Source organism: Lagenorhynchus albirostris, chromosome 20 (genome assembly GCF_949774975.1).
Source record: "Lagenorhynchus albirostris chromosome 20, mLagAlb1.1, whole genome shotgun sequence".
In the NCBI taxonomy this organism is placed as follows: Eukaryota; Metazoa; Chordata; class Mammalia; order Artiodactyla; family Delphinidae; genus Lagenorhynchus; species Lagenorhynchus albirostris.
In genome coordinates this window covers 30,914,914-30,930,531 of record NC_083114.1, presented here as the reverse complement: position 1 = coordinate 30,930,531, position 15,618 = coordinate 30,914,914, and the positions used below count along the sequence as shown (strand labels likewise).

At 44.4% G+C, this 15,618-nt stretch overlaps 1 protein-coding gene across 4 annotated transcripts in view; it reads right to left on the bottom strand.

Moving 5' to 3' along the window:
* Positions 1 to 3,970: 3,970 nt before the first annotated feature.
* Positions 3,971 to 15,618, bottom strand: part of YPEL2 (yippee like 2) — a 62,765-nt gene continuing 51,117 nt past the window's right edge. For all 4 annotated transcript variants that reach the window (XM_060135099.1, XM_060135101.1, XM_060135102.1 and 1 more), the window contains 3 exons: positions 13,828 to 13,871; positions 12,683 to 12,791; positions 3,971 to 8,693 (listed from right to left, as the gene is read on the bottom strand). In XM_060135099.1, the coding sequence (XP_059991082.1) occupies positions 8,604 to 8,693; positions 12,683 to 12,791; positions 13,828 to 13,871 (243 nt within the window). In that variant the 3' untranslated portion in view covers positions 3,971 to 8,603. The remainder of the gene's footprint in view (positions 8,694 to 12,682; positions 12,792 to 13,827; positions 13,872 to 15,618) is intronic.

The window sequence follows — 15,618 nt, the reverse complement described above, 5'->3', positions numbered from 1 at the left end:
CTGGTACCCCCAGTTTACAAATGATGGAAACTAGTCCTGAGAATTGCAGTGACTTCCTCAGAGTGATCAATGGATAAGCATGCAGTCAGGCTTCAAATCCCCATCTGTCCAACTCCAAAGTAACCTTCTTTCTATCTGACCTTGCTAATACCTGAGCTTGGGATAAATCATTAACATGATTTTAATTCAAAGTAAATATAACTCGCTAGTTCTGTCATAGCTTTCAAATAATTTGCTCATGCCTTGAAAAATTCAGCTTCTCTAGCCATTCTGTCTCTCATAAAAAAACGATCCTACATCACTTGGGAATTAGAAGAATCTTCCTGCAACATGAACTTTTAATCTTGGCTTGTTCAAGCTGGCCTGGAGCATCACCCCCAATGGCCCCATAGAAATGCCATGTGTTAGGATACTTTACTCACTTCTGCGTGGGTACGTTTTTGGGTTTCTGTCTTTTAAATCAGTCTGAACAACTGAAAGTAACACTTTTTTTTCCCCTCAAAAGAAATGAAAAATAATAGTGCTGCAATCAACAGCCATGAAATCCTGTAAAATAAAGGTATAATACAACAACTCTTCCTCGGTTCTAAGCTCTTGGCTTCCAGTGGAAAAGCCAGGGTTTCCATTTCATGAAAAAAGAATAAAATATGAGAGAGCAAAATAGCCATGACATTTTGGGTGTGTGCTTAGTCAGATCTGCCAGAAAGTTTCCTATTTGGTAGTTATTCGTTTTTCCTGAACAGCAGGCTGGGGACACAGATATGGTGTGGGCTTCAGAATCAGAGTTAAAAAAAAAATCCCAGCTCTTCCCTGGACATGTTATTTATGCTCTCTGAACCTCAGTTTCTTCCTCTGTAAAATGGGGATGCTTCGTGGGATTGTTTTGAAATTCAACAAAAAATATACATAAAAAGCAAAATACAATAGTCTTCTTTACCCCACTCCAAATGCAAAACAGACTTGAGCAATTCATAATGATAACAATCATTTTATTATCATTGACTCTTTACCAGGCACTGGGGTAGCCCTTTCCATAGATTACCTTTTTATTAAGGGAAACCAGTATTTGAAACCACGTGTTCCAATTCCAGGGCTTGCCCTGTGCCCTGCTCTGGTACACTATTATTGGGTTCAGATTAAAGGATTTATGAGCAATTGCTTCTGCAGGAAACAGCTGCCTGAGGGTCGTGGTCCATGTGGCTAGATATTCGGCCAACAGTAGGGAGAGCCATGCATAATCCTTTGTTCTCACTCCGCACAATCAGTACCCCTGCTTTTCTGCTCCCTGGGGTTAGTTTCCTGACTAGACTAGGCACATAATAGATGCCCTCAAAGTACTTGCTGAATAAATAAATGCAAATTAGTAAACTGATTGCTCATGGTGTAACCATTTACTTTATGTAATATTTAATGCTAACCTCTTCTCCATTCTTCTCTTAGGGAAACTAACATGTTAAAGAGAATTTTCTTAACCTGTTAAGTCTCCACATTAATTCAGTGTTCACCAAGCACTTATTAAGTACCTACTATTAATCAAGGGGCCAAGGATTACATATGTAATCCATTACCGAGTATTAAAAAACAACAAAGCCCTGCTTATATTCAGCTGTGGAATACACAATACTTTGTAGGTAGCATTGACCTTTGTGGCTTTGTTTAATTTTCTAATTTGCATTCCCTGAACCCTATTTATTAGGCAGTCATGGTGGGCAGACTGGGAAAGTGTCTTTTTTTTTTTCTGGAGTATAATTGCTTTACATACAACGTTGTGTTAGTTTCTGCTGTACAACGAAGTGAATCAGCTATACGTATACATATAACCCCTCTCTCTTGAGACTCCCTCCCACTCCTCCTATCCCACCCCTCTGGTCATCAGAGAGCACAGAGCTGAGCTCCCTGTGCTATACAGCAGCTTCCCACCAGCTATCTATTTTACACAAGGTAGCGTATATATGTCAATGCTACTCTCTCAATTCATCCCCCCCCCCCACTTCCCCGCTCCCGGGTCCACAAGTCTGTTCTCTACGTCTGTCTCTTTTCCCGCCCTGCAAATAGGTTCATCAGTACTGGGAAAGTGCCTTGCAAAGCCACACTAGAATTAAGGCTAGAGAGGAATCCCCTGGCGGTCCAGTGGTTACGACTCCACGCTTCCACTGTAAGGGGCATGGGTTCAATCCCTAGTCTGCATGCAATCCTGCATGCCACATGGCGCGGCCCAAAAAAAAAAAAGAAAGAAGAGGCTGGAGAAGAGAGAGGCTGAAATTTGGAACATGGTGTAGGGAAAGAACAAAGAACATAGGGCTGTGAAGTCCCACGGACTACGATCCCTGATCCTGTCACTAGCAAACCTCAATTCTGTCATCTACAAAATGAGGACGATCAGCATTTGTCACTGTTTTCCCACAGGGTGGGAAGGACTCCTAGAATGATACGAGGAAGGAAGTACCTCATTGTGAAGATCCTACGTGAGGTCACGGAAGCAAAGCACCCAACACAGGGTCTCACGCAAACCAAGCACTCCACGAGCATCTTTGCTCTCCCCTCCCTTTCTTCCAGCGTGATCTCCTGGACAGCCACTGTGGGCTATGAGAGCTTGGAAAGGTGAGAGGATCCAAGGGCTGCTGGTTTGAGACTGGTTGTCTCCTGCACATGTTATCTTTTCTCTCCTCCCTGCCTGCCAAAGGCAAACAAGAATGAAATGATAACAGGCATAGGCATTGAAGCAAAACAGGTCACAGGAATAAGATAATGCACTCAAGGACAAATAAAAGTTAACTGTAGCTGGGCCCAGAATAGGTAAGTAAAAAGTCTAGGGAAGTAGAGAAGGTATTTCCTATTTTATAGGGAATAGGCTTTTCAAGTATTATCACCAATGTGAAAACTCACAAACACATACACTTGTGTGGCTTTAATATCCTCTTTGCTACTTTGGTTGCCTGCACAAGGTGGGAACGCTATAAGTTATGGATGCAAGCTTTTGAAAAAGTGCTTTAAAATATAGTATAGGGCTTCCCTGGTGGCGCAGTGGTTGAGAATCTGCCTGCCAATGCAGGGGACACGGGTTCGAGCCCTGGTCTGGGAGGATCCCACATGCCGCGGAGCAACTGGGCCCGTGAGCCACAACTTCTGAGCCAGCGCGTCTGGAGCTTGTGCTCCGCAACAAGAGAGGCCGCGACCCCGCTCGCCGCAACTAGAGAAAGCCCACGCACGGAAACGAAGACCCAACACAGCCAAAAATAAATGAATAAATAAATAAATAAAATTAAAAAAAAATATATATATAGTATAAATTGATGATGTCTAGGCACATATGTTTAGCCTTGTTAAAACTGTACTTATAATGACTGGCTATGCAAGGTTGTGTGTACCTATGGACGAGACTGGAGGAAAGGTACTTGGGGAAAAAAACAGCTGCTTCATTAGGATGGTCGAATTGCCTTACTCAGTGGCTAGAACCTAACAGATGTTTAATATTTGTCCAGTGAGTGAGAAGACTTGATTTTCCATATATTATAACTGTGAATATGTATCTCCCTTTGTTAGCCAACCATTCAGAGATAATGTTGCCTCTTTTTGACATTATTTTGTTGTTTTACTTTTTTTCCCCTTCACCTAATGTATTTCTATCTCTAAAGAAAATTGATATTAACAGAAAAGCTTGCAGAGTCTAAGAATACGGGGCTTAGTAGACAGAAATGATACATTTCTGCATTTCTGATCTCCAAAGCCAGGAGAAATGTTTGTAGATAAACAGAAGACCTGATTTGTATTCATCAATCAGCCAAGTGTCCTTAGGGAAAATAACCCCTCAGGGCCTCAGTTGACAGATCTGTGAATAGGGTTAGACAGATGACCACCTAAAGGTCTGTCAGTTACTTTAAATGTTAAATGTCAAGATAAAACATGCTGGGTCAATTAAGACAGATGAGCCCTCCAGAGAATTAATATTTGAAAACTTTATTTTCTCAAATGAGCACCAACACAGATTGGAAATATGACAGAAACAATGCACTTTTCTCTAATATTGAATCACTATGTACAAATACAGGAAAAGGTGAAGACAAATTACTTGAAAATAATTATCTTTGTTATTGAAGCAAAGTGACCTGAAAATGCCACTGAAAAAAAATTTTTAATTAAAAAAAAAAAAGAAAGAAAAACAAAACCCAAACCCAACAAATACAGTTTGTAAACACAAGCATAAATTGAGTCTGTATTGAAAGATAGTCTCTGCAGGTTGGAAAAGGGAACTGACTCTCACTTTCACCAAAATGTTATACAAAAACACAGGGACAGACAGAATTTGGTAATATGAGAACAGCTTGTTTCTTCTTGGCTTTACCTTTCACTGCTGGCCAATTTCACGACTGTATTTTATTTTTAAATATTAAATATCTCTTTCCTTGAACTAGACCACTAGCATGTTTTCTCATTTGAGCAGACTCTTTTTTTAAAATATGTAAGATGATTGTGTTCAAGATTTGATTTCCCAGCCTCTTACTGAACCTGAGGCAATCTGACCTTAAAAAAAAAAAAAAAAGGTGTTTACCTCGAAGGTATGTGTATTATTTTATTGACGTTCTTTCTACCCAAACCAGTTTAATGTTTAACATGATGTGGCTTCCACAACAGCTGGAGCCCTGGGTTCATGATGAATACACTCACATCTCAGTGAGAAACACAGCTTTGACTCTGCTTGATCTTCACAACAACAGATTTCCTTTACAGTCTGTAAAAGTTGAGCACACAAAGAAAGACAAAAGGAGCAAACAGGCAACAGCTCCATGCTCAGGAAAACAAAGTCCTCGAGGGCTGTGCTGTTGGTCCGCTCAGAAACAAAACCACCAGAGAAAAAGAGAAGAAAAATCTTATGTGCCCAAGGTGTAAACTGTAGGTACAGTGTCCCCAATAAAAACGAAAACAGGAGGCACAACCCAAAGTGCTTTACACACACACACACACACACACACACACACACACACACACACACACACACACACACACACACACACACACAAGTAAAAACAAGACTCCGAGACTCCAAACTGTTGGAAATTCTTCCAACAAGAGGAATCACTCTAATTTGTTACTAAATTTATTTGATTTTATCTATTTTCTTTTCTAGCCAATAGTGGTGCAACAAAATATTTCAATTCTCAACTTGGTAATGTACTGCAGAGTCTGTTCCTTTGGGAAGAAATGCAGAGAGGCATTGCTTTATTGCCTCCGTCCAGACTAAAGTGATGGAGATCTTTTTTTTTCTTTTTTCTTTTTTAAGAGTATATTGGTGATCACTGTTTCCCTTAAGATATACTTCAAGAAATGCAGAGGAAACCGCAGCATTTAAAAATGAAAATAAAAAGTGCTCTCAGGGGATCTGAGAAAACAGCACCAAATATATTATTTAAAAAATTAAATATTATTTACAAAAGTATATTTCACAAGCAACTGTTTCTTATATATCCACTTGAAAATCTTTTTGTCAAGGGGACACCTCTCTTTTACACACTGATCCACCAGTAAAGATTTACTCTGCTGTCTGGGGAATCGGGGGAGCACTCAGGCAGGCCCAGCTGACGATCGGTGGACATCGGCAGCCCGAGACTAACATCCCTCCCGGCAGGCTGGGTGTAATCCAGGACCGCGGAGGCCATATGACCTAGGGAGGTACAGGGGAGACGGAACTAGAGTCTGCCGGTTGGACTTCGGTTGAAAATGAAGGCAGCTGCTGGCTGAGGTATAAAACTTCTTCTGAACCTCAGTATAAATAAAAGGTTTTATACCTTTTCCCTTCTCACTTCTTCTCCCCTTCCCTACTCCCTGCACCCCACCCTAGCTTTATCATTGAACTCCAATTCCCCGAACCTCCCAGGGGTGAATGGATGAGGTCTTTGGTTATGCTCTGAGTCAGTAATTTGGTGAGGAAACTAAGAAAGGAACTGACTGAGGCCTTGAGTTGACGCATCTCCATCGCTCAGCTGCGGTCTCTCCAATACTATAGACGGTAGATAGACAAGCATGAATGAAGCTAAAGTTATAAGAAGTACTTTTGGTTGACACAAAGGGAAAGCCTAACGAGTTGGGTTTTCTTCCCCTGTTGCAACATTCTGCTCAGATCTCTGGCACCAAGTACAGTGCCGTGCGCCCATTGGACGCTCAACGGATAGTAATTGAAAAAAATACCAGAACCGGGGTCTAACTGGAGCCTGCTCTGATCTGTGTAAGAGTCAGAGGCCCCATCCCCACAGACACAGTGGCACATCAGTCTCCTCTGCCCCTTGAAAATTCTAGGGGACCTCATGTCCAGTTTCTATATCACCACGCTCCGTTCTTACACACCTACCCATGTCCTCCCCAACCCCCCATACCGTCTTCTTTTTATGGAAAGGATTATCAATAGCCAGGACGTTTCCTGAGTCAAGGGGCTACTAAAAATACAGAAATGATTTTGTTATCCCTTCAGCAGGGATGGGGAGGGGAATCTATGATTTCTATGCTGGCAAGCCAGCTTAGGAATGTGAAAGTTGAATTTTTTTTTTTTTAATTGAGATCTGGGGCCTGGGAGCCAGAGGAACTATTTCTCTGGGATCGGAAATGAAAAGACTTCTTCTGAACCTCAGTCTGCTTTTTAGTAACGTGGAGAGAACAACTTAATCTCCCAGGCTACTAAAAGCACCAAAAGATGTGGGCAAGAAGCCTTCGGGAACAAAATTCGATTTTTAAGAATCTTCTTTGTCTTACAGAAGCTGTCTGCTGCTAAACGTGTGGCTGGACAGGACCACACCCATCTCAGCCCCTCGTTCCACAATCAGCACACAGAGACTCAAAAAGGCATTTCCACAACAGACTCGCCCCCTCTGGGAATTTGGCTCAATTCTGAAAATGTCCTGGGTTGGCCGCTTTAATCTTCGTTAAGAATTTTACAGGTTCTCATCTCCATGAACTCACTCTTTTGTGACTTTTAAGGTGAATTTTCCTATGGGATCAGCCTACTTGGGGAATGAGATGCTGAGAATTACCTAACATAACCTACACATATCTTAGCAATAATAATATTTTCAGTCTAAGCAATGAAATTAACTCAGTTAAATGAGTTTCGGTCATGCACCGTGTACTGGCTAAATTGCTGTAGAACAGACTTCACAGTGTTGATTAAACGTAACAAACTCCTCTCTCTCTCTCAAGAGCCTTACAGGGATTTGTTCTCCACTTCCCTAATATAATGAACTTTGGATGGGGAGGCGGGGAGTGGGGCGTAATACTGGAATTTATAACTTGCCGTTTGACATCAAATCTGAGACCTTCCCATCGCTGGATCACATTGACAGATTTGTCTCCACACAACACACGCAAGTAAAAGAGAACAGCTAGGGGCATGAGGAATCTACCGGCCAGGTTATCACTAAGCTCGAAGCCTTGGGACTTTGTTTTCCAGGATCTACAATGATAGAACTGGAGAAAAACACCCAAAACTCTACGTACAAAGAATTGCTGATCTCAGTGAAGCCACTGCATACCAAAGAAGAAAGATGCACTTAACCTGTTATGGTTCAAACCTAAACTATTCCCGGCACTGCCCCGCCCCACCCTCCCTTCCTTGCCACAATGCTCTTCTCTTACTAAGGTTCAGAAAAAAAGGTCAGTCAGAACTGCTAACTGGTTCTACCTTTTATTTTCTCTGGCCCAATATCAGAGCCATTTCTGCAGGAGCACCTAAACTGCATCCCCCTTTGTTCCCTGTTATCCCCAATCACTGATTTGACTCGGTTGCTGGTCAAAGCCTTTGGGACGTTTGGATCTTGCACCCATTGCAAATGGCAGTCCCCTCTCCTGTCACCTACAGTGGCTGAAGAGGCAAAGATGATTACCCAGAGGAGCAGTGAGGCATCAGAGTCATCAAAACCATGTGGGCTTTTCCCGAGTCCCTCATTGCTGCCAGGACACCCCCCAGCTCGGCCCAGGGGAACCAGGCCGGCCCCTGCCCCGCCAGCTAGAATTAGGGCCACTTCTTGTGCTCATTTGCTCACCTGGCACATTTGGTGTCAGGAACAGAAGCTTCTGATCAGAGAGAATGCAGTCATGAGGTATTTTTTTTTCTCTTTGTCCTTTTAGACAAGTCGATTATTTCAAGCCTAAGTTCCCAGGTCTCCAGGAGCAGCACAAGTTTGTTCCTACCTCTACCCTCCCGTCCCCTACCCACCCGGGACCCTCCTGGTTCCCCTCTTCCTCACACCCCTGTGCTGTGCCACTGTTCTCCTGACAAGAGGCCATCAGGCAGCTCTTCAAGGGCCCTGGGCCCTTTATCAAAGTGGGCTGCCGCCATGCGGGCAGGCATCTGTTCCTTTTGTTGTTTTGCTTTCAGCCAACACTAGAACAGAGAGAGAAGCCAGGATCAACTCACAAACAGATACAAAGCAAAGAGACAGAGAGACAGCAATTTAGAGGCTGGTCACCAGAAAGATGGTGGCAGGGTGGGAGAATGCCCCAGATGGCAAGGCCCCTAAATGGATGGAACCAAGTGTTCAGTCACTCTCTCACGCTTGGGTAGAATGTTCGGTTGGATGGCATTCACGTGGACACTGGGTTGGGTAGATGCTCTCCAATCAGTCCCAGCCATTGTCCTTGATCATGTGTGCTAGCTCAATGATGTATTTGCCTTCTTTATATTTCTGGCTGCTTTCAAAGGCATGTTCCTAGGAAACACAAAGGAAGAGAAAAGACACTGAGTGACCAAAGACAAGCAGATGACTTTTGGGAGCATAGGAACCAAGGCGGGGCCAACGACAGGTATCAGGACCACTGAAGTCTGGCTCCGGCGTCACCCAGACTCACTGAGAATTCCTACCACTCAGCACACTATGTCCCCGTGGCTTAACTGCAGCACTGAGGCATCAGCAGGGCTTTCTCAATATTTACAATAGAATTTAAATATTTTTAAATTTAAATGTTCTGAATTTAAACATTCTAAATATTTTCTCAGTATTTGCAATAGCGTTTCTTCAGGATCTTTGCTCATTCAAGTCTCTGGCCAAACGTCACCATCTCAGTAAGGTCTTTACCAAAAATCACAACTTCCCAGGCAGCAATCCCTCCCCACCCCCCTCTTTTCCTGCTTTATTTTTCTCCACAGCACTTACCACATTCAAACATGCAGTATAACTTGCATATCTATTTTGTGTTTTGTCTGTCTCCCACTACCGCAAGATAAACTTCATGTTTTGTTCATTGATAGATCCATCTGTATGTGTGTGTGTGTGTGTGTGCGCGCGTGTGAGTGTGCGTGTGTGTGTGTGTGTGTATAAAATCTTAGGGGCACTTGGTTTCGATGTTTACCAGAAATCTGCCCTATGGAGGTATCCATAAAGTTTCTGTGTCATTATTTTATTTTATTATTATTTTTTGGCCGGTCTGTGTGGCTTCTGGGATCTTAGTTCCCCGACCAGAGATTAAACTCGAGCCCTCGGCAGTGAAAGCCCGGAGTCCTAAACACTGGACTGCCAGGGAATTCCCACTGTGTCATTATTTTAAACTGTGCTTGTTAGGCTTAGAGAAAAGACATTCAGGGACAGAAACAAAATCGATTGTGAGGCCAAACAGGTCTCTCTTTTATTTCTTATCTTGCTATTTCCATGTCAGATGTGTTAAGTTTGTTTTTCCATCATTGCTTTTCTCCAGGGAAAAAGGAGCTGTATGAACTCCAGGCTGAACGACCTGGCAGCCCTTGAGCCCTACCCAGCTGCCAGGCCTCCAGAGAAGGGCAAACCCAATGCAAACCAGCTGGGAGGTTACCAGCTGAAACTTACAGCACTGCAGGCTCTCCCAGCTAATAAGCCCCACAGAAATAAGTCCTGCATAGGTGTAGGGTCAAGGTGACATTCTATTTGCAGACACAGATACAAAAAACCATCTTGGTATATCATCTGAAAAACACTGGGTATCAGGGTCATCAGATGGCAAAGCTCATTGTGCAGAGCAGTGGACATCAGCTCTCCCTCCCGAGTCCCTAAATTAGGAAGGAGTTAAATAAATCCTACTGTCGATAGATTCCGGGCAGCATTTGTATGGACTGTATCTTCTGTTCTAGAGCTCAGGGGCTCCGGGTCTCAGAACAAGAGTTCAGACTCGAGCCTCTTGTTGAGAGAGGAATCATTCCACATAGCGGAGAGGGGAGGGGCACCAAGAGAAAGTGCAAACACACCACACACATACAAGAGCTGTGGGCTCAGCAGTAATTTCCCTGACACCTCATTATTCCCCAGCTCCGTTTGTGTGTGTGTGTGTGTGTGTGTGTGTGTGTGTGTGATGTGTACACAACCAGAGGAATGTGGTTTGGGAATAGGACCTATTGTTCCACAGTAGTGTATTCAGGATAGAGAGGAGGAAAAAACAAAACTAGCAAAGTGACAGTGTGTCCCTATTAAACAAAAAAAAAAGAAAGAAAAAAGTCAACACCCCCCAAGCCACAGGGCACTTACAAAATGTCACAACTGGATTCCAGTAGACAGCACTAGATCTGGAATTGAAACAAACATCCCCCCTAAACCCCACGTCTACTGCTTCCTAGCATCAGAAGCATCATTTAAGCATCTGACTTCCTTTTACAATTTACAAAATTATAAACTTTCTGTTTACAAAATTGGGATAATTACAAGTACTTCACAGGGTTATTATAAGGGTCGGAAGGAATAATCGAATGAAAGGTTGGAGCACTGGGCCTGGCATGCGAGAGGTGATCAATGAATGTCTGGGGAGATGGATGTTCCTCTGCTGTCCTGTCCAGCTGTTGTAACTTCACCTGTGGTTTTCCCCCTTGGTATCATGACTATAAACACCCTGAGGGCAAGAACTAGATCTCATTCACTTTTGTATCCAGCACAAAGGTTCTTAATAAAGCTTTGTCAAAGGACTGAATCATTTTACCTGAAGAAAGGAGCAAAACCAACCAAGTCAGATTTATCTTCTGTATATAAATCCAGCACATGTTCAAGGAATAAGACAGCCAAGAAGCTGGGAAACAAAGAAGCAGCAGAACACTTTTGGATAATCAAAACCAGACCTGTGGCCCCCAGATCACTCAGAGGGGACCAGTGGCCATACAGGGGGAGAAGGGCCAAGGCCAGTTTCTCCCGTAGGAAGCTGTGGTTAAACCTTCTTGGCATCATGAAACACAGTGTCCAGGTTTTTTCATTCTCATTCTGAACGTTTCAAGGAAGACATGAAAAGATGGAATCTAAAGGCCATGCTGCTTCACTGCAGACTCCACCTGCAGCAGTTTTTTAGGTCTGCACTTTTTTTTTTTTTTTTTTTTGGCCAAGCCACGGAGCTTGTGGGATCTCAGTTCCCCACCCAGGGACTGAACCCGGGCCACAGCAGTGAAAGCCCGGAATCCTAACCACTAGGCCACCAGGTAACTCCCCAAGATCTGCACATTTTTGAACTTTATTTAAATGGAATCATACTTTCATGTCTGGCTTCTTTGGCTCAACATCTTTTTTCACATACACTCATATTTTTAGAGCAGTTTTAGGTTCATCACAAAAAGGAGCACGAGGCACAGAGATTTCCCCTATGCTCCCTGCTCCCACGTATGCACGAGCTCCCCCACTATCAAAGTCCTGCAGAGTGGGGCATTTACTGCAGTCAACAAACCTACACTGATGCAACCTCAACACTCTGTGGGCGGTTCTGAGTACTCCTGTGGGCTGTCCTATGAGCCAGCCCCACACTGATGCTCTGCAACTGACAGGACAGGGGATTTGAGGCATTTTACATGGAATAAATTGCCCTCCCAGAAACAGGAAGACTCATTTTTCAATATTCCCACAATGAGAGAGAGGGCAGAGAAAAGCACTGTGAAAAGATCTGCCAATAATAATAACAACAATAATACAGGTTGACTTTCACTGAACACATATACCTCCTCTCACCCTGGCAAGGGACTGCCTACTCTCCTAGGTACCAAGGAGATGTTAAAAATATCTATTGAGTTAAACAGTGCAGGAATAAATGTCCAGTTGGGCAAGTCCAGCCATGACTATATCTGACAGTGGACATTAATTAACACAATATTTGATGATGCCTAGCACAGGGTCTGGGACCTAAGAGATGTTTTGGGGACATTTACTGGAGCATCAAAGAACATGGGCTCTGCAGTCGGACCACCACCTGGACTCCTATCCTCGTTTGGCCATGTAATGGCTAGACAACACTGGACATACTATTAACCTCCCTAAGCCTCAGTTTCGTCACCCATAAACTAGGGATTAAAATGGGTAAATCCTTATCCTCTAAGGATTCTGTGAAGAGTAAATAAAATAATGTACGTCTGGAACACAGTAAGTTGTCAGGAAATGTTATGTGCCATTGTTATTATTACTATTACTATTATTATTATTAATTAAATTGAGAGGGGGTGTGTGTGTGTGTGTGTGTGTGCGCGTGCGCGTGTATCAGGAGCAGGTGAAGAAAGGAGTAGGAGGGGTGGACTGTCAGTGAAAAGGGGATGAGTGTGGCAAACAGAAGTGTGCCAGGAACTGCTCTTTGAGCTCAGTTTCCCATCCTGGTCAAAGATAATCCCACAAGGCCACGGGAGGCAGGTAGAAGAAAACATTCTTCTAATGTGCGGCTCTCAGCTAGTTCCTTCATGGCCCTCTCTCCACCAGTCAGACTCTTTGGTACTTACATATTTCCAGCCCAGAGTGGTTTTGCAGTTTTCACAGTAAATGTCTGCGACGGCGTGCAGTCCTGTTAGCAACACGCGCTCTTCTGCCGGCCCGCAGCCCACGTTAACTCTGTGCCAAGGGACAGAGAGAGAGAGTGGGGCGTCAGGCACGTGCTCACCATCAGTTGTTCAAGCTGGACTCCCAGCAAAAAATTAACTGAGTACAGCTGCCTGAAGGGAAGCCAACACTGAGAAGAGCATCATCTCTAACTGAAACCAGGAATAACCTCCGAAAAGGTAGCCACATGCAAACGTCTCCGTTGAGATGCATTTCAGATCTGCAAGATCTGATTCAATGAGTCTACTAAAAGAAGTCTTTATGGTTGAGACTTTGCTCAGGATTTTTCTAACAAATGCTTTTAGCCTTGTGATTTAAGGGGACAAACTGACAACCACACTGAAGTCCACAGCCATGAGCACAGGTCCTCAGAGCTTCCTGAGGACTGACTGCAGCCAGAGATGTCAATCATGACGGCACAGTCCTGTCCTGATCACAAGGATGGGTGAGCCCCATCTATCAAATACATAGACTCCTTCACAGAGCACCTATTATTTTAGACTGAACACGCTAGATCTCCATTTTCACAGTTCATCAGGCTTGCTTTCCTAGAGAAAGCTGTAAGCAATGCTGAGGGCTGTGGCAGACTGTGCATCTGTAGGAGGGGATGAAGGCTCTTCACCAACTCCACTTTATGAAGGCTCCTCCAACCTTAGTCCTCCAGCAGATCCTGGGTCCTCTGTTCACCCTCCTTCTCTTCCCCAGAGACACATCTCAGGTCTAGTTATGAGACCTCCCATGTTGAAGCTCTCAGAAGCACTTCAGCTTCTTCCCTAGGAGACTACAGCCCTCTGTACTTACTGGGGGTAGTGACTATATTATTTTTAGCCAAAGATGATGCCCCCCCCCCAGCAAAGTCCCCAAGGATGACTGGCTACAGCTTGTGGTAAATAATGCTCCATGGGTGTGTGTGTGAGTGTGTGTGTGTGTGTGTGTGTGTGTGTGTCAGAGAGGACAGGTTCCATTGTTTAATTATCATTGAGCGTTGCTTTTCCCCACCCCTCAAAATTTGCACCGAACAATGGATGTACCATTCAGAGACACTCACACTGAGTTAAAGAGGTATGCTCGTCCTTGACTTCCTTGGAACGACTGAAATGCAAGAAGACAAATCGATAGTTAGAGATCCGTTTCACCCACCCATTCGGGAAACCAGCCCCAAAGCACAACAGTCATGACCTTGCAGGGCTGACTCGGCTAACAGGGAGCAGTGAGCCAGTTAACCCTCCAGCTAGCAGATGGCATGGTGGGAGGAGGAGAAGGCAGAATAAACAGAGCTACAGAGCCCGGGTCAGCCCACGCTCGGACTGTTTTCACCAGCCCAGGTAAGAAAATATCATGAATCCACACTGGCCTTTCCTGGACCCACTGGATTTCAGCCACCTGTACTGCCCACAGCTCTCAAGGTCGGCTAGGGCATGGAAACCAGCACAAGCACCTCTGCTTGCCCTCTTGGTTTGACCCTGCAGACAGCAAAGAATCCCCAAGGTAAGAATAAACCACCAAACCCACACTTCTCACTGGTCTTGCTTTCTTGGAGATCTTAACTGCTGGATGAGTTACCATCCTCCCAAATGGCAGCACGAAAGCTCTCCTTCTGAGGTGTAAGCAACGTCAGCTCTAGATCACAGGAATGCTCATTAAACAGTAATCCCACTTTCACTTCCAGCTTAAAGAGGAGCTTCTTTCTTCTGGCTGGAGGATGGCAGGGAACAGGAGAAACAGGAGCCAGAGCTTGCCGTGCGACTTGGCATCTACTTCCATTAACACAGGCCCTATCCGTGTTTTCCTCCTCTGGTTACACTGAAACGTCTGGCTGACATGAGCCGTCCATGTACTGCATTTCTGCCTGCATTTTTAATGTGGCCTGACAACTGTACCCTGAATTAAACATCCTGGTCTGCTCTAAGACCACTCTTAAAATAAATAAACAAACAAACAAATAAAGGACTCTCCCATGACCTCTGCTATTCAGTGGCTGGAGAAATCTATGGGTGACTGGTTAACAGATGACCAAAGGGTAGGAGAGAACCAGACGGGACACAGATCACTGCCCATGAGACAGCTGTTGTCAGAAGCACAGGACTTTAGGGATCAGTGCTGCCAGCCAGAGAGAAAGGTAAAATTCTTGACTTGTGGAAAAACTGCCTTTGGGGAAGCTAGATTGTTGGTTGCCTCCAACATACAAATGTACCAGAAGCCTTGGCTCCCAGGTGCAGTTCTGAGGAGCAAGCAGATGTTCCCCAGCTGCTGCTCAGGCTGAAACTAGCGCTCTTTCCTTTGGGTCTTGAAACATCCCCGGGGAACATAAGAGCTCCAGGCTAGCACTGAGCATGAATAGGAGTGTCACAGCCTCGAAACCTGGAACCCGGAAGTCCATGCCAAGTGTTTGGATGAGACAATGTCCCAGCAACACAGACCCTATATTTGGCCAACCTGTTAGTTCAACTTTGGAGCACAAGACATCCAAGCAGTGCCAGGATAGCAAAAGCTTCACGATCTGGTCCCACCAACCTCTGCAGTCTCTTCTCTTGCTACTTCCCCACTGTGTCCTTTGCTCTAGTCAGGCCGAACCATGTGCAATTCCTGGAACTTGCATTTCACCAACTCTGACCACCATCTTCCCTGAGATGGGGAGTCTCCTCCACTTGACCAATCCTAAGCCTGAGCTCAGCTTCCTCTCTTTCGTAAGGCTTTCTCTGACCTCCCCAGGAAGAGGTACCCATTGGTACCCACGTACTGGACTCCTCTTGTTCCCTGCCTGTTCCTTTTTCTTAGCTCTTAGCATACTGGATTTAAATTGTCTCTCTGTCTAACTCACTCACTAGATTGTGAGCTC